At 49.5% G+C, this 17478-nt stretch overlaps 1 protein-coding gene across 1 annotated transcript in view; it reads left to right on the forward strand.

Annotated features, from left to right (window-relative positions):
• The first annotated feature begins 11586 nt into the window (after window positions 1-11586).
• The window catches only part of Gprk1 (G protein-coupled receptor kinase 1), a 126808-nt gene continuing 120916 nt past the window's right edge, over window positions 11587-17478 (forward strand). Inside the window, exon 1 of the mRNA XM_075686275.1 lies at window positions 11587-11960. Coding sequence (XP_075542390.1) covers window positions 11848-11960 — 113 coding nt within the window. The 5' untranslated portion in view covers window positions 11587-11847. The remainder of the gene's footprint in view (window positions 11961-17478) is intronic.

The raw sequence follows: 17478 nt of genomic DNA on the forward strand, positions 1-17478 counted from the left end.
AATGTTCATTCAGGCGGGACATTGTCATTGTTGCGATTCAGCGTACTTTCGTACGCCGGATAGCCAGGGACTCTGGCATTGCCTTGAAATGCCGTTTCTTTCTTTGGTAATAGGGGAAGCTTTGTCCCAGTCACTATCCTAATCAGCCTGCCACGCGCTCCGCAAGTGCATTGGAAACGTGAAATGGTGCAGTGCCAAGGGACACGGAAAGGACGAGGACGAGCGCTTATACTGCCAACTGAAATGAAAGATGTCATGCATAAGTAAGCCATGCATCCCTGGTCTTATTGCAAAGGGAATTGGCATTTCTAGACAACGTCAGCGCGAACAGTGGGTGATGATGATGATGGTATTTTCTTCTTCTTCTACTTGTTCTTCCTTTTACTTATGGAGCGCACCCACGCGTGGCTGATTGACCACGGTTCGCAATGGAAACATAATATGAGCTTCCTGCTTAATATATCGAACTAATAGCGATAATAAAGTATTTTTGTTTTGTTTTGTTTTCTTGAAGAGTGGTTATGCCAATTGTGACGACGATGCTATATTATGAAAATAACGCGATGTAGTGTAAATGAGGAAAAGGTGTTCAACATGAGAGTCTCCCTGTAGCAATGACGTACTCATGCACAATCTGACAATCTTGTTTTCGGGTTCGACCAACGGTACTTGCACACACATATTGATCACCAAGAGAGGAAGGTCCATAGGGGCTGCTCTAAGTAGGACTTCCTTTGGGAATTATATTTTCGGCGATAGAGGAGGAAATGCTCCTGTGATTCTATATCCCCACATGACGCAAATAGGTTCAATGGTGCGAACCCACACCTACTCATATACATATTTAATTGCGGTATTCGACATCGTAACAGGGTAATGGCAACTTGAGATTGCCGAGAGAGGCACGATCAGATATTCCAGGGGAACGCTAAATGTCCGTAATCCGCAGCAGCAAGGAAGGGCTCATTTTTTCCACCTAGGACTTGCCGTCTTCGGAGTCTTGTCGCCGCCACCAGGGTAAGATTGGGTGTAAAGAAACCTATTGGCCCACCAATCCTTTGCCAAGCTGTCTGCAATCTCATTAAGTGATAGTCCACAATGTCCAGGTATCCATAAAAAACTGAATTTCTTTAACATGAGGTGGAATAAAGAAGTGTAGCGACCGGTGCAGTAGTGAATTATTTGTGCTTTCTAGCGACATAAGAACTGACAGGCAGTCTGCGAGAAAAGTTATGTGTGATCATTGTTCGGATACACAGTCAAGCATATGGCCATGAATTCGACCACATAAATTTGCGTATAATCCGGAAGACGGATGGCAAAGCTCCATGATAGTGTTTCAAAGCACATGCCCAACGCCGATTTCTGATCTTTCTGTGAGGCGTCCGTGGATGCTCGTTATATGAGGGGAAAGTTTTCCGGATACTCATTCAAGAGTCCGACTGTGCCTGTTTGACTATTCATTAAGCATTCTTCGGAAAGACGTAAAGTAACTTACAAGTATTACATGTTTTATTGAAGTGACACATAGAAGTGGTCACCTTTATTTTTTCTAAAAGACTGCGTTAACACGACCTGGGGGAGTATGTATCTTCGTCACATAGAATAAAAAAATTAAGTAGCGCCGGTTGTGCGACCAACACCGAGTAGCTCGTCTCGGGTGCATCTGCATATGCTCTAAGAAAAGTTTTTTGCTGTTAGCAGCTGGAATATGGACGCCAAATTCGGTATGTTTGCTTCCAGATACAGCACAGAGTTCGCAACACACGTATACCTACAGGGACACCAAGACGCTGGCGTAGGGCCTGTCGCTCTATCATACATAAAGGTTGCAACTTATAATTTGGAGAGCCAGGTGTCAACACGCAACCAAATTCAAGAATGGATGTTACATAAGCTAAATAAATGTAGAGTATCCCTGCGCATACCAAACTTCCTGTTGCATTTTCTCGCCAACCGGCCAAGAGCGACTTCACCTTTTCTGAGGACGCCAATCTAGGCCAGTATCGTAAGGTGCTCCCAGGTACCTTATAGTTTCTACCTGCGGAATCAGCTGATGCTGATACACAAGGGATAGGGAAGCCGGTTGACGCAAAGGGAATACAAGAAGGGCACATTTGTTAATGTTAGTGACCATGCGCAAATCATCCAGTCAGACCATAAAAAGATTTAAATACGCTTGCAACTTTCGGTAAGGCATGTGAATATCTTTAGCGGAAGCAAAAGATGCAGTGTCATCCGCATGCACAAACAGCGTGACATCCTGCATAATTTTGAATATCGTGTACTATAGTATATTAAACAATAAGGGGGAACGCACTGAACCCCGAGGTACACCTCTGGTATGGGAGAACCACTCAGAATGATGCTTCTCATCTGTGCAGAAAAATTTTCTTCCGCGCAAGAAATCCCTCAGATGCAAGCAACGATGTACGATAGAGAGTTTAAGGCAGCAAGTTTATTCAGCAGAATGCTATACTCTCTATGCTGTCACAAGCTTTTGAAACACCTAGTGTTACGAGGGCCGAAACTTCGAATTTTCTCTTGGCCAACCGCATCTTGCTTTCTAAATCGAGATGCGCGGACCAAATAGAATAACAGTCACTGTGAAATTCAATCTGAACAGTGCTTATAATGCATTAATTTTAGAAATGCGCTCTGATAGACGCTTATAAACAATTTTTTGAAATAAATTTGCCATGTTAGAAGTTACAGCTATCAGCCGAATGTTGTCCAAATCAAGCCCCTTTCCGGCGTTTTTTAAAAGGAAGGTAATTTTCGCTGTCTTCCACTCTTTAGGTAGCCATGTTTTCTCAAGGGAAATGTTCACACTATTTAGCAACTCTCCCATAAAAGTTATGGGCCAAGAATTCGAGCATGCTAGCAGATATACCATCAAAAGCCGGAGCTACCGATTTCATACAAGCTAGGGCAGATAGAAGTTCCGGCGAGTTGACCTCTTCGAAGTCACTGCACCGTGTCGTCATTCTGAACCCAACTGAGCACTGTGCCTGAAATTGCTACGCAAGGCGACGTGCTATGCAATCAAGATTATTATTAGCTTGCGCTGGGGTCAGTACAATGGAGTTCAAAATGTGGCTGACAGGAGTTTTCTTTGTCGTGCTCCATGAATCTGTGTAGGGCTTTCCTATCTTTTGGTTCAGATAAGCAAGTGTTTTCGTTAGCTTTATAATCACCACGAGCTTTCGCAGTTGTTCTCATGAAAGGGTCCGCGTAAACTTTGTAGTTAATCCAATTTAACGGGCTCTGGTTATGAAGAAGTCTCTTCCGCGCAGCTTTCCTAAGACGATATGCCCTTTCACACACTTCAATCCACCACGGGGAATCATTGTTGTTTCGAGTAGGAACTCCTATAGTAAATGTGCGGACTGCTCTGTTGCGTCAATCGGGCATTTTAGAACCTGCTCTGCGTTATCAGGCGAAGTTAATGAGTTAATGGCAGAGTGCACAATCTATTTATATATACCGGTGTCGACAAATTTCATCGTTTTATCACGGATCGTCTGCAGGGAACACATCATAGAAAAAAGTGTACGGAAGTGATCACTCGAAGGTCCCACTATCCAGAGATGTCCATGATGACACTCTAACTCCAGCAGCTGTCAGAGTTAGGTCAATCACGGACCTTGAATCTCGGCGAACAAATGTTACAGCCCGTCTACTGCAGCAGTGAGCATTTTTTAATGATAACCATGATCACAGGAGTTCACCACTCGTATCTGAGCGGTATAACCTCAGGTGATATGATGTGAATTAAAGTCCCCTGCGATGACAACTCTTGTCTGATTTTCTCAATAAATCATGAAAGTAGTCTGTTCTACGGACGCCCGCAGGAAAGTAAACGTTTACGATGGTAATGAGAGCACAACTGGGACGAACTAAATCAATAGCCAACAGTTATTCCGGTTCATGATTTCTTGATGTATAACAGCCCTGCGAAATATTTTTGAGGACACCATAGTAATTAAACCTACGCCATGGCCACAAATTCGGTCTACTATGAAGATGCAAAAAAGATTAAAAGAAAATAATTTGACAGGTGTCGGCAAGAGAGAGAGAGAGCAAGAAGACTAGCAGGGAGGTCGATCAGACGAGCGTCCAGTTTGATACCCTACAGTGGGGGAAGGTAAAGGGGGAATAGAAAGAGGAAAGCGGGAGAAAGTGAACACTGTGTGGTGCCAGCAAAGATTCTTGTAAAAGAATGATGTCTGGGTCATAGGCAAAAATAAGGTATTGAAGATCGCTTAAAGAAGACAAAACAAAGGGGCAATTCCACTGGAGAATTTTTAACTCAGCCATGATTACTCCAAGACAGAAGAGGCAACAGCCTCTTTCACTACATCAATCTGGCTCATGCTTGGAGAAACTTTCATGCTTTTTGCTTAAGAATGATCATTATTGGTTGGCGAGAAATGAGAAGCCCTGCGCTTCTGAGCCACAGTCGCCATGTCCTCATCAGTGCTAACATCTGTTGAAACCATTTATGGTTGGCACCATCCTAGGCGATTCGCTCGAAACGGAGGGTACGGATGGTACGTCAGAACTAGAGGAAATTGGGAAGGCTAGTTAACAACTGTAGGAGGCTCAGGGACATGCACTTTGGCCGAAAGAACTTGCGATAGTGCATCAGAAGAGGTGGTCAGTAAGTGATCTAGTACGCCACTCAGTAACCTCTCCACATTTGCGACTACTGATGTTATAGTTTTCTCTAGAACATGCCGAGATGGTCCTATTGCATCAGCGTGTATGTTTCCAGCGCTCTAAATGTGCATATGCGTCTGCTCTAGCGCACCTATTGTTAGGTATAATTTCTAGTAATGTGGTCCTATAGGACATTTTCGGACACCGTGGATCAACAGCTGCGTGGACATCCTGGCAAAGGCAACAGCTTGGCAATTCCAAGGAGCAGACATTTGATGCTTGATTTGCGCCGAAGTTGAGACAGCGCGTCGTGGATATACAGGCCTTGTCGCTGTGTTCGAAACGCCAACAGTTCTTGCACTGGAGAGGGCGTGGTTCCAAATGATCTACCCTACTGATAATAGACCTTACCTTTAGCTCTGTAGGAAATGATGTTCCAGCAAACGATTATCGACTCTGTCGGCACTCGAGTGCCGTCGACCTCCCTGTTGCAGCGGTATACACCGAGAAAATCCCATGCGTCACCTTCCTGGAAGTCTTCGAGTACTTCCTGGGGAGTGCAAGATGGGTCCACACCACGACGGTACATGCCAGTACATGCCACCCTTTGTACATGCCAGTTGCTGCGGGGCACGTGCTGCGGGGTAAAGGCCTCTACCGGTAACGACGCTAAAGTTGTGTATCGGATTACGTCAGACACACAAGCCATGTCTGAGGATTTGCAGACAATTCCCCTTCTGCCAAACGATCTGACCTCCGAAATTTCAAGATAGCGAGTAGTGGCTGTGTGCAACCGTTCCTGAATCACTTTAGCATTCTTTATTTTGATGGCCCCATCGCCAATTGGCCACGATGGTATGATGACCGCCACGGGTATGTCATGTAAACCATTCCGTGTGAAACATTCCAGGATATAGCTTTGGACTGGCAAGCTGGCAAACCAGACTGCGTACCGTCCCCCTGGGGACTAACAGACGACCCAATACACCGAGAAAAGCTCAAACGCTCGCTATAAGGTACCGAAAAACCTGACCAATCACCCACTAACCGGAATAGCACCGTGCCAGGCACAAGCTGCTTCTAAGCGGACGAACAGCGAACACATCGCTTTTACAGCGGAGTTGTTATACGCTAGGTTCTGGCGGTTTGTGCGTGTGAGCTAAAAGAGCTAAAGCATAAAACAAGAGCGTATCGTCGGGTATGCCCCAGCGGCGTTTAATTGTGAGAAGTGTCAAAACGCATTGTGATAAAAAGAAATATCGTAATAAAAAAAGTAAAACCGGGATAGACACATTCTACTATGGATTGAGGTTTGACACCACGGGCTCTGTATGCGAACAACACAACCTTATCTGAGTTCCTTTCCACTCGTGCAATAGGTAGGCCGCGTGCGGTGAGAACTGGGGAAGAACAGCGCGCCTATATACGAAGAACACCGTGGTGAACAGATGCGGGAATGTGCACGGGGATGGCGGAGGGTGCGTACATTCTTTAGCGCTGCGAGCGCGGTATACTTCCAAGTCATGAACGGCATGCGCGTTATCAGCATGACATAGCATTCTCGACAGGAAAGTAGCGAGCGCAGCGTTTTCAAGAAAGAAAACGCAAGCAAGGCAGATGACGTTTATCGTTGTATTGCAAATATACACCCCAAAGGGTGTAACTGTTTGAGTGCATACGCGCTTAGGCAAAGTTACACCCTTTGGGGTGTATCTCTGCCCCACAACGATAATCGCCATCAGCCTTGATTGCGTTTCCTTTCTTGAAAACGCCCTGCCCGCTACTTTCCTGTCGGGAATGCTATGTCATGCTGATAACGCGCAAGCCGTTAGTTGCTGGGAAGTACCGGGCTCGCCGCGCGTTAGAGAAAGGAAATACGGACAAGACAGATGATGTTGATCGTTGTGTGGCAAAATACGACTCAAAAAGAAAAGGCAATTTAAAAAAATACTGCAACATGCGTGATAACACACACATATACACAAAAAAAGAATGTCACTTGCGGCGTATACTTGCTGAGCACACGGCAGCCTCTAATCATGTCATTGACCTCTTTGGACAAGGTTTTCATTATCACCAATTCAACTTGATTTCACAGCAGTATCTCGGGTCGCTCTCTATCAAGGCTACAGATTAACGCCGAATAGCAACCATGACACTCTTCCGCCAGCGTACACAAACTTCCTAAGACGGGTAGTAAAACGCGCTTATAAGCTCGCAGTTATGAACAGGTATTATTTGTGAAGAAAGGGTTTCCACAAGTCAGTGGGAGCTTTTACCAGCCATATATTCTTGTTAATATTTCCTCTATTACCTTAATTACATGTTCCAAATCTGAGGTATGCCAGAGCACATAAAGTATGTAGCAAGAGGAGCAAGCAGAATTTTCTGTGGGGGAAACTGTCACATCCAGCTCGCTGAATCGTGAACTGAGCAATGTGTGATAACAGACAGTAAGAAAGCAAAACGCTGGAATGTGCGATAGAATCATTTTGCTTATGGAGGGGCGTGAGTTTGGTTTGTTTTATTAAAAATGATTTTAAGCCTTTGGTCAAGTGATTCAGTTGTGTGATTAGACATGCTTTTTATTAAGATTACTACCAATATTTGTTATAATTTTTTCGGCATTGACAGTATTTCGTCAATGCTATGGTGGGTTGTAAGAGTTGGGCCAAGCATTGGAACTGTTGGTTCTGCCAGTACTGGAATATAATGCAGTAGTCAATGCTACAAGAATTGGCTACAATCCCGTTTCTTTGTCCATTTTGCAGGTATAAAGAGACACTCAATTCATACATAAATAATGTATTTATTGGAAGCCGTTTTGTGTTTCTAAATACGTGTGTTTTTGCCTAACATTCATATAAGAAAAAAAAAACTCATGATAGTGCGCTGGACTCCTTTACATTATTGCATTTGTTAATCTCGATCAGTATTTACAGAGAAAGTAAAACTATATGGGGTCTTCCGCGACCGTCACTTTTGTGCAGTATGCTGATGCTTCTTGCCAGATCACTGAAGCTAAGCAGTATTTCGTTGGACAGTTTATGTCGGAGGAAGACCACTTGAATTGCAAGAATATGTGTCTGAATTTTCGCTACAAAAGAGAATATTTAAAATGCCATCATGTTTGGGCTAGTAGACAGTTTTAGTATAGCGTAAAGCAGCAAACGCAAAGAGTTAGCGTTAGCGTTAGCGTTGCGTGCACCACACTGCGCATGCGCAATACGTAAACGCTGCTGGAGCTCTTACGTACGTACAGGTTTAGCGTTGAACGCTAACGCACGCAAGGGGAGCCTTACGTACGGCAAGATGGCGGCGCCAGTCGAAGTGAGAGCAACCCGCTTCGGATCTATCGAGTCGTCTGCCTGCACTGCTAGGCTCTATCCTTCCCCACTAATGCTCGTGTTCGCCTTAGATTTGTGTGATGATGCTTCGGCAGCGGCGCACAGGTGACAAATGGGCGTTGTTTGCGATATACGTCCTCGATTAGCCGGGCAGTAGGCTTAACTACAGGGTTTGCTAATGTTTGCTCATGTTTGCTGTATCCGCCTCGAGATGGCGCCCAAGTGTATTTCGCTCGTTCGCTTGGTGTAAAGCCGCATGTGAAGCCGATGCCTGTCATGTTTTCCGCGGCAAAACACAGTAGTGTGGTCGGTGCTGTGGTCACAATGCGTGTGCGTTTTACCAACGACGACGATATGAACCTCGTGAAGGAGGTTTTCGCCTTGAACCCATTCGGATGGACGTCAAGGTGGGCGTCCGTTGCAAAAAATTGGAAAGAAGTGGGAAATCCGCTTTCTGGAAGCGAAATTGCCGGCGAAACGTCCCCTCCGGTATAGCTTCGACGTTGAGTGGATCTTGAGGACACGTATAACCTGCGCGGTCGCTCTCATTCCCGAAGCATGAGGGCGTCTATGTCATCCCAACTTAAAAAGGACACGTAATATGAGTCCCACAGAACACTCGATCGCGGCATGCCAAGAATAATCGGTGTGTTTCGCGACTCTCGACAAAACAACGCTCAAACCAAACACCTACATGCGTAATTAACGCAGCGACTGTGGCTTTCGATTAGCTTGACTTAGGGACACACTTGCGGATTCCGCATTGGATAAGCTCGACATTTCGTGTGGATTCGGCTTTCCAGTACTTTGTGTTTTTACATCTAGATGGCACTGTATTTGTTTGCGTTAACGTTAACGCTTTTCTCCGTTCCGCTATTCTAAAACACTACCTTGTGCCGCGCAGTGCAGTCTTTCTTTGCGTTAGCGTTGCGTCGCACGCTAACGCTAACGCAAGGATTTTACGCTATACTAAAACTCTCTAGTATTTCGTCTATTCTCGTATGTTGATATGTTTGGTGGATATTGCTGTCATTTTTTCTACTTCCTTTCTGAATAAACAAGCAGTGCTTTTCAGTTCAGTATTAAGATGCTGATTGTTGCACGAATGTTAAACATTCATGACTTGACATTGTTCCTCCTACTTTTTAGGAGCCTTAGGGTCCTAAACATGTTATTCAACAAAACGTAGGGCTATATGCTTGCTAAATAACCTACTAGAAGGTACCATAACTTGGCCATTCAATTTCTATTAAACCATTAAAAACTTTCTTTAAGACGGCTACGAGCCTTTCAAAATTTTTTAGGCCACCTCCCCCCCCCCCCAAAAAAAAACGTTTTTAAGACGGCTGCAAGACGTCTTGCAAAACGTCTTACAATTGTTTTAAAACCTCTTGCAAGACGTCTTGTACTTAAATTGTTGGTACATTAGACTGTCTTCACGACTGCTACAAGACGTCTTAAGACATCCGTCAAAATTGCGTCGAGACACTTAAGAGACAAGGCATCTTAAATTTCTTGTGATAACATCTAGAATACGTATTGTAGATGTTACAAGTGTTGGATCTGGAGGACAATACCAATTGCTGTCCCCCAGATTTTGGACCTTGTCGTTGGGTGCGGGAATTGGCCGAGGTTGAGGAGGACTTTGAGGTGAAAACTGGAGGTTTATTTACATTATTTACTGTGAGAGTACAAAAAAATTAACGGTCATAAAGTCATTACGGGCCAGCAGCAACTCAGACGCTGCGGCCCGTAGCAAGAAGCTCGAAAGAGATGAATGAAGGAATGCTCCCTTGCTGCTCCCGGTCTCTGGCTTTTAACCCCTTCGGTGTCTCGAAGTCACGTCCCGTTCGGGCAATCGGCGAGCCCGCTCAGGTGGCGTCATTTTCGGCCAATCGGCGAGCCCGCTCAGGTGTCGTCATTTTCGGCCAATGGTAGGCGCCCGTGCGAGTGTACGTCACATTCGGCTCAGAGGGTCACTCCTTGGGCTCCAATTGTCGGAGGGATTTTTTGTCTTCGGTATTGCCTTCCCGGTCTGCAACTGCCTTCACAAAGGCGGATGGGGGCATTGCTGCCAGGGCTTCACGGTGCATTACAGCCGTCTTGCCTCGGGACCCACGTTACCTGGAACAGTGCCAGGCTCTCGCTACACTTTCGGTAAGAGTCATGCAGTGAATAGCTCCAGATGCGGCGCATGAGGTGGGGGACGCCAACTTGTTTGGACGTGCTGCGCCTTGGGAACGTGGTAGATCTGCTTCTGGGTCCCTTACTTAGGTGTGGCGCGATTCGATGTCGTCTGGTGAACTCGAAGGAGGCTCAGGAAAAGGTCCCGTATCTAACACAAGGTGTTGCCGAGACCGCTTGTTAATCTTGTCAAAACGTATTGTCTGTGGCTAGAAGACGTATATGTGTCCGTTAGAAGAAGGGTAGTAGTAGAGAACAGGAGAGCAGTCACGGAGGGCAAACACCGGGCACGTGCCCCCCCCCCCATCCCCCCAAGTTTTTATGTACCAGGAAGCTGTCTGCCCAGACCCCCTCATCCCCCCTCGTCACCCCACCTCTGTTTCCGGCCAACTGCGTGCCACTGCCTCTGCTCAAAACAAAAATTCTGTCTACTATGATGTATTACATGTATATGGTCTCTTCGCAACCACACTAGTTGGCAAGACATTGTCCATCAGGCCGATGCAGAAACTGTATGCGTTCTCGAACCCGATGTCCAACGACAAGCTAAACAGTAAGTCCTCCTCGTGAAAAATGAAAATTCGTGCAATGCCAGAGCACCGGTCATTGACCTGACATTAGAAACTTCACCAAAGAGCCTGCTCTTATTTTTGCTTACAGGAATGAGTGATTTAGTCATTTTACTTTCGAATTTCAAACCCGCCACCTTTTCTTTCTTTCCATTTTCAATTTTTTTGTATAGGATTATCTTTCTGTTACGACCGAGACGTGCACTAAGGAACTAATCCACAGATACATATTTTTTTTAAAAAAACAAGCCCGCTTTAATATATTCGTGCACCAGTGTGATCATTGCACAAGATTCGATGAAGAATATTTTCTGTAAGTTCCTTTCGCCTCATTGCAGCTGTGCTGCGAGGCGAAGAGATCGTTGTTATGCAGCGCTGACGCCTGGGCTTGTGTTTTCTAAGTGCGCAATTTTACTGCATGACCGCCGTGTACTGGCAAGTGCGAAGCACGGGCGAGCAATAGCGGATGGGTTATTCTTCTAAATGTTCCTGCAATTGGCAGGAACTCAACGTTAGTTTTTCATTGACCGAAAGGTTTATCTTGGTGCTCTTTCCTGTCTCCAATGAAGGCAGCCATCCAACTGGTCAGTAGCTCACTCGGACAATTCAGCGGTGAAAGAAGGATAAGCAGTCGCATGTAAGCGAACTAACAGCGTTTAAGAGCTGGGGGAATGCATCTCAAAAGGACCGAGAGTGCAGACGAATAAAAATAAAACAGTCGGCAGGGGCACGAACTGCGGGTAGCGGAGCGGGAGGGGGGAGTTAGTGCGTCGCGTGCCGCCGCCTGGTGCAGGCGAGGCGAAGCGGAGACTGCTGCGAGCTGCTCGGCCGCCGCTGGCTCCGGGGGGAATATCAGCAGCGGGGCTCGGAGCGTCATTCGTGAGCGGGGCCATCGCGGCTTGGTGTGTGTGTGCGTGTGCGCCGTCGCGTCATGTGGGCCTCGGAACTCGACAGCGACTCGCGCTGAGCCGTGCCGGTCCCGTCGAGCGGCCTAGTGTGTGTACGCGACCACCGACTCCCGAGGGAGGCCCGGACTCGTACGACTGGTCCCGTAGCCCAGGGGGGGCTAGGCCTAGGCGTCAAACATGGCGGACCTCGAAGCCGTGCTGGCCGATGTCAGCTATCTCATGGCCATGGAGAAAAGCAAGTCCACGCCGGCTGCTCGCGCGAGCAAAAAAATTGTGCTTCCGGATCTGAGGTAAGGGCTTTTCGCCGCGCCCCACTGTCGGTGTGTAGTGCGTTCTCGACGCGAGAGCGCGCAGAGAAACTTGGTGAAGTTCGTGTGTATGTGTGTGATATATCCCGGTGCAACTTGCTCTAGAAAACTGTGCCGATCGCCGGGCTGACTTTTTTTTCCCCACTCGTTACTCATCGCGTGAATGGTGCAAGTGAAACCTCGGGTGTCAAGCCGCCTGCGTTTCCATGGCGTGATCCGCGTGCACCGAGCGGACGGCGGCGAGCAACGGGAAATGTTTATTCCCCGAGCGCGCAGCAGCTAGCTGTCGCGCAGCTCGCGCTAGCGCTTCGCTCGCACGGCAGTTGCCCGGACTGCCGCATCTTCGCGCAAGCTCTTGCGCATTGTGTGCTCTCCCTGTAAACAACGTAATGCAGCGTAAGCGCACGGTATTGTTTTCCTCTGGGTGAACGAAAGCCGTACAGAAAAAAAAAAAAAAAAGAATCTCGCAGCGGTTCCCTTTCATCCCCCCCCCCCCCCCGCACTGTTTCCGCCCCGTGCCGACGGCGGCGTTGACTTTTAAGCGCTTTTCGACTTCTTTTTTTATTTTTTATGCAATCCTTTCTCGCGCGGTGGCCGCTTCGGCGATGCGCTATGTCTGTGACATCAGCGTGTGGCGGAACCGATGTCCATTTGCCCATACGAATGAGGGTCGGGACTGCAGACAGAGAGGGAGGGAGAACCTGACGTTTCGGAAGTCGTCATCCTGCCCCGGTTGACACCTTATTTAATCGGGCTGCCGCTGTTGCGAGAACCACTCGCGCCAACGCAGTTTCGGTTTTGTCCGCGGATGCACACGGTCGTCTTTCTCGGCCGATCGGGGCCGTCTTCTTCTCTTCCACTGCGTGCGCGAGTCATCCTTGGCCGCTCGCCGTTTCCCCTCGCTCTTTTACGTGTCCGCCCTAATCGTTTGTCGAGGGGGGGTCACGGCGGAAAAGGGCGAAGTGCAAGCAGCTAGGCTGTGTTTTAAGCGTATCAACAACGCACGCGCGCTCATCTCTGGGCGCAGAGGCTGCATTCGGGAGAGGGAGAGAGCGAGCAAGCGCCCGTTGCACGTCGCCGTGTTCTCCAAACCGTTTTCTCCGGCTGGGGCCCCGGCCTTTTCGTTGTCTGTCGACTGCTTGCTGCCGCATCTGTTTTTTGTTTTCATTTTCTTGCCGGTTATGTATTTCCTTCCCGTTTCGCCTTCCTCTTCCCTAGCGGCGGCAGCGCGGGCTGACGCGCTAGCGTGAGCGGCGGCTCTCTCGGTAACAATAACAAACGGCCGGATAATCGACAGGCTCTCCCCGGGCTCTGCCGTCGGTTGGCTGGCGCTGCGGTCTCTCCCCTTCTCCCTCCCTTCTTTCCAACCTTACCTCGTACATTTATTTTTTCCTTTCTTTTCTTTCCTCCCACCGGTGGCCTAGCGCTAATGACGGCCCGGCTGCTGTGGACACGGGAGGGACGGCTGCTACTGCTGCCGCTCTTTCCCCTAACGTGTACTTTGGGACCTCATAATCGGCCCCATTCTTTCTGGGGAAGGTGCGCGTGAGTGCTTGGAGACATCGACGTGTGGTGTCGTGCTCCTCGCCGACGTCGTGAGCTCGCGTGCGCGCGGGAACACCGTGAGCCAGCCGCCCTGGGGTGAAGAAAGGAAAAAGGAAAGCGTGTCCGGAGTGCGCGACGTCACATTCGATCGCGCGCAAGCAGGCTTCTTTCTCTCCGGCCGTGTGGACAAGAACGTCCACCGACAAGAAGAAAAAAAAAAGAAAGAAAGAACGCAAGCGCACGCGCAGCGTGCGATGTGTAGCATGTATTGAACGGAAACGTCGTTTCCAGCGCCGGCGAAGCGACGTGTGATTGATGGTGCAGTTATGTGACCCGTGCGGTCTCCGTGCGTGCGTGCGTGCGTGCGTGCGCATCATATATACGGCCAGTGGCGTCGCAAAGGGGGGGGGGGGGGGGCGTGGGCCCCGGGTGCGCGGGGCCAGTAGGGGGGGGGGGTGACAGAAGAGCTAAGGGCCCCGGGTGCCAGACGACCTAGCTACGCCACTGTATACGGCCGGACGATGTAGCACTGTTCGGTGGAATACGTCGCGGCAATGGGGCGTCGGAGTTCCACGTAATTTATGTTCGCACCGTCAGAGGTTAAAAAAAAAAAATGCGGCAAAATATGACAATCATAGGGACAAAAGCGTAGATTTGCCATAAGGACAACCTCTAATGCTTTGTCACGACTACTTGGTTGATTTCTGTGCGTGTTTCTCATTTTCAGCGCATTTTTTCTCCGGTCCATCTGCCAAGAATTTTTCGGGCGGGCCGGGTCGACGGCTGTCAAACGGCCTATTCATTGCTGGCGCATTGCGCAGCTACATGCTTTAAGGAGATGTCACGATTGGTGGCCACCTGTGTAGACGCCGTGACACCAGCGCGTCAATGTTTCGTGCTCCCGAACTCGATGCTGGCCGAGAGCTTTGTGGGTAAAAAGCGCGACGAAGCAGCTGACCGACCGGCACGTATAGGTACACACAAGACCGAGCTTGCGCTGCCGCGTAACCGAACACCGGAGCCAGGCTCGCCCCCCTCTTGACGCACGAGCCTGTTTTGACGGGCGCGTGCAGCAATGTTCGCGTGCAGCCGCATATTTAGGAAACCCCGTGCGTGCAGCGGCGATGCGGCGGCGCGACTGGCACGCGCGGATGTGCCTCATCAAGCTGTCAGCTGCGCCTTGAGTTACACACGCGTGGGCGTCGTCGTAATAGGATTAGCCGCGACCTCGACTCCTCCCGCATGCCTCGATGCGTGCGCGATGAAGGGCGTCACTTTGTTCTCACCTCGCCACGGCCTCTCGCTATGTTTATCGCGTGCATCCTCCTCGCCCGAGCCGGGCTCCGGTTCTTTAATGTAAACAATACCGGCGATGCGCGGTGGCCCCCCCCCCCCCCCTGAACGGAGTGGTTGACAGGTAATCGATGCCAAGTGCAACAAACACCCAGTCGTCTTCCCAGCCTGCAATGGGTACAGAATGTCAAGGCGACGTTACGCGACGATCCCGCGTTCCCTCCGCGTTACCTCCTGCCGTAGCGCAGAAGGTGCGCTGAAGCGAACTCCTCCCTGAGAACGGCCTCTCGCGACGGGACCGTTCTACACTCCTTCGTCTGCGCACGGGCTCCGTGTGGACGGCAGCTAGGCTCCATGCCAAGGGACGCATCGCCTCGCCGGCCTGCAGAAGGTGCGGTGACGCCGAGACCCTTGAGCACCTACTCTGTACCTGTCCTGCATTAGCCCAGGAACGCGCTCCAGTCACTGCCACCTACCGACGGTATGGACTTCCGGCTACGTCAGAGACACACCTGCTCTTCCCGGCCCGCTACCACCTCCCAGCTCTGGCAAGCCTGCTTGAATATGTTTACACAAACGGGCTTCTAGATCGCCAATAGACTTCGGCCTCACACGGCCTCTGCCCGAGCGCCGGCCATCGCCCCTGGATGATGCTGACGTCTGCTGCCTGAAGCCTACTCTCCCTTTCCCCCTCTACCCTCTCATCTTTCTTTCCCCGCCCCCATTCCCCATTACGCTGCGCCGTGCTCCCATATGGGCTGCAGAACTGAGCGTATTTTCCCTCTCCTCAAATCACGAAGAAGAAGAAGAAGTGCGCTGAAGCGTTCCGCAGCTGATAACGGTGCCGGAACACGCGTGAAGCTTTAGCGGTGGAACCGTGGGACGCGATGGACAGTTGCCGTGACACTTTCGACAGCTCGTCACGCGACAAGTGTCCAAGATGTGAAACTGACCGAGTGCGCACGGCGGCCGCGCACGTGACACGTTTGCTATTCGCAAGCGCCAGCATTCGCGAGCTCGGCTGAGCCCGGCCCGTAGCACTCGGACGGGCGACAGGGCGTGCGTCGTTGTGATTCGGAATGTCATCTCATCGCTGGCTGTGACTGCTTGAGCACGAGGTCGCCTGTCCGATCCTTGCCACATTTCTATTGGGACGGAATGTAGAAAGCGCCTGTGTATGCCGTGCGCGTTAAGGAAACGCAGCTGGTCAAACTCAATCCGGGGACCTCCGATACTGCGTTCCTCATACCCCACTGGGCCACTTTAGGGGCGTTACACCCGGTATTGATGCGAAAGCATCAACCGGCCCGTTGAGCACAGAAGCCGGCGTCCTGCCGTCTGGACAAGCAAGAAACGGCGCCTAAAGGGCCCATGGGCTCGACGCCACGTCACAGGCGCGCCTCGACGGTGCAGAGCGGGCGAAAGCGTAGTATACACCTGCTGCTGCGATGGCGCGCCAGGTGTTGCGTGAGCGGAGAGGGTATCGCCGCGACGCCACGTCACTCTCAGAAGCCTGTTTTATCCGCGCGCTCCTTGGCCGCGCAAATTCCCGCCTGCGTTCTAACTGCGCCTGGGTAATCGCTATAAGGAAATTAAACGTATATATATATATATATATATATATATATATATATATATATATATATATATATATATATATATATATATATATATGTATATATATATATATATGTATATATATATGTATATATATATGTATATATGTATATATATATATATGTATATATATATATATATATATACATAGACGGACTCAACCCCCCTCCCCCCCAAAAAAAAAGAAAAAAATGTTGACGGTAGTGAGTTTCGAAGCTACGACGCCCCGCTCAGAAGCCGAGTGTCGTACCTACTGCGCTTAACCAGCACCTCCTAGCTAGCAGCAGGCCTGTGCATTCTGGTTTATGACGTCGCGCTACTTGGACCGAAATTTCCATTGTCAAGCCCAGAGTGACGAAAGCGGTGAGGTCAGAATCCCCGCGGCTTACTCGGGAGTGTCCCCATTAGAGCAGTCGGGCGAGGTGGCACGATGTCGCTGATCACCGGCCTCGTCCAAACGTCTCAACGCGCTCGCTTGCGCGCGAAGAGTTCGGGACTCGAAGGACCGTCTCGCCGGTGTTCGAATGGGCGTTAAATCTTTCGCATTCGCAACTCGCGAGGAATCCGCCGCGGTGGCGTTGCAGCTATGGCGTATCGCTGCTAACCGAGCACGAGCTCGTGGGATAAAATCCCGCGGCCGCGGCGGCCGCATTTCGATGGGAGCGAAATGCAAAAAGAAAAGAAAAAAAAAAAACGCCCGTGGCCCGTGCATTGTGGGCACGTTAAAGATCCCCACGGTGGTCGAAATTTATCCTGAATCCCCCACTACGGCGTGCCTCACAATGAGATCGTGGTTTTGGTGCATAAAAATCCAGAATACAATTCAACTCATGAGGAGTGCTTAGGTATCCTCGAATTTCTTTCTTATATTGTTGTTATTATAATTTATTAAATGTCAATTCATTTTTTTTCGCATCCCTAGTGGCCGTTGTCGGCGACCACAGCGGGGTAAATTAAAGCGTTGCAGTGCCCTCTGGCCGGGGAAAAGTGCGTGCAGCTGATATGCGTTTCCGTTAGACCAGAAATAGCTGTGGCGGCGGTGCAT

This window comes from Dermacentor variabilis, chromosome 3, assembly GCF_050947875.1.
Source record: "Dermacentor variabilis isolate Ectoservices chromosome 3, ASM5094787v1, whole genome shotgun sequence".
In the NCBI taxonomy this organism is placed as follows: Eukaryota; Metazoa; Arthropoda; class Arachnida; order Ixodida; family Ixodidae; genus Dermacentor; species Dermacentor variabilis.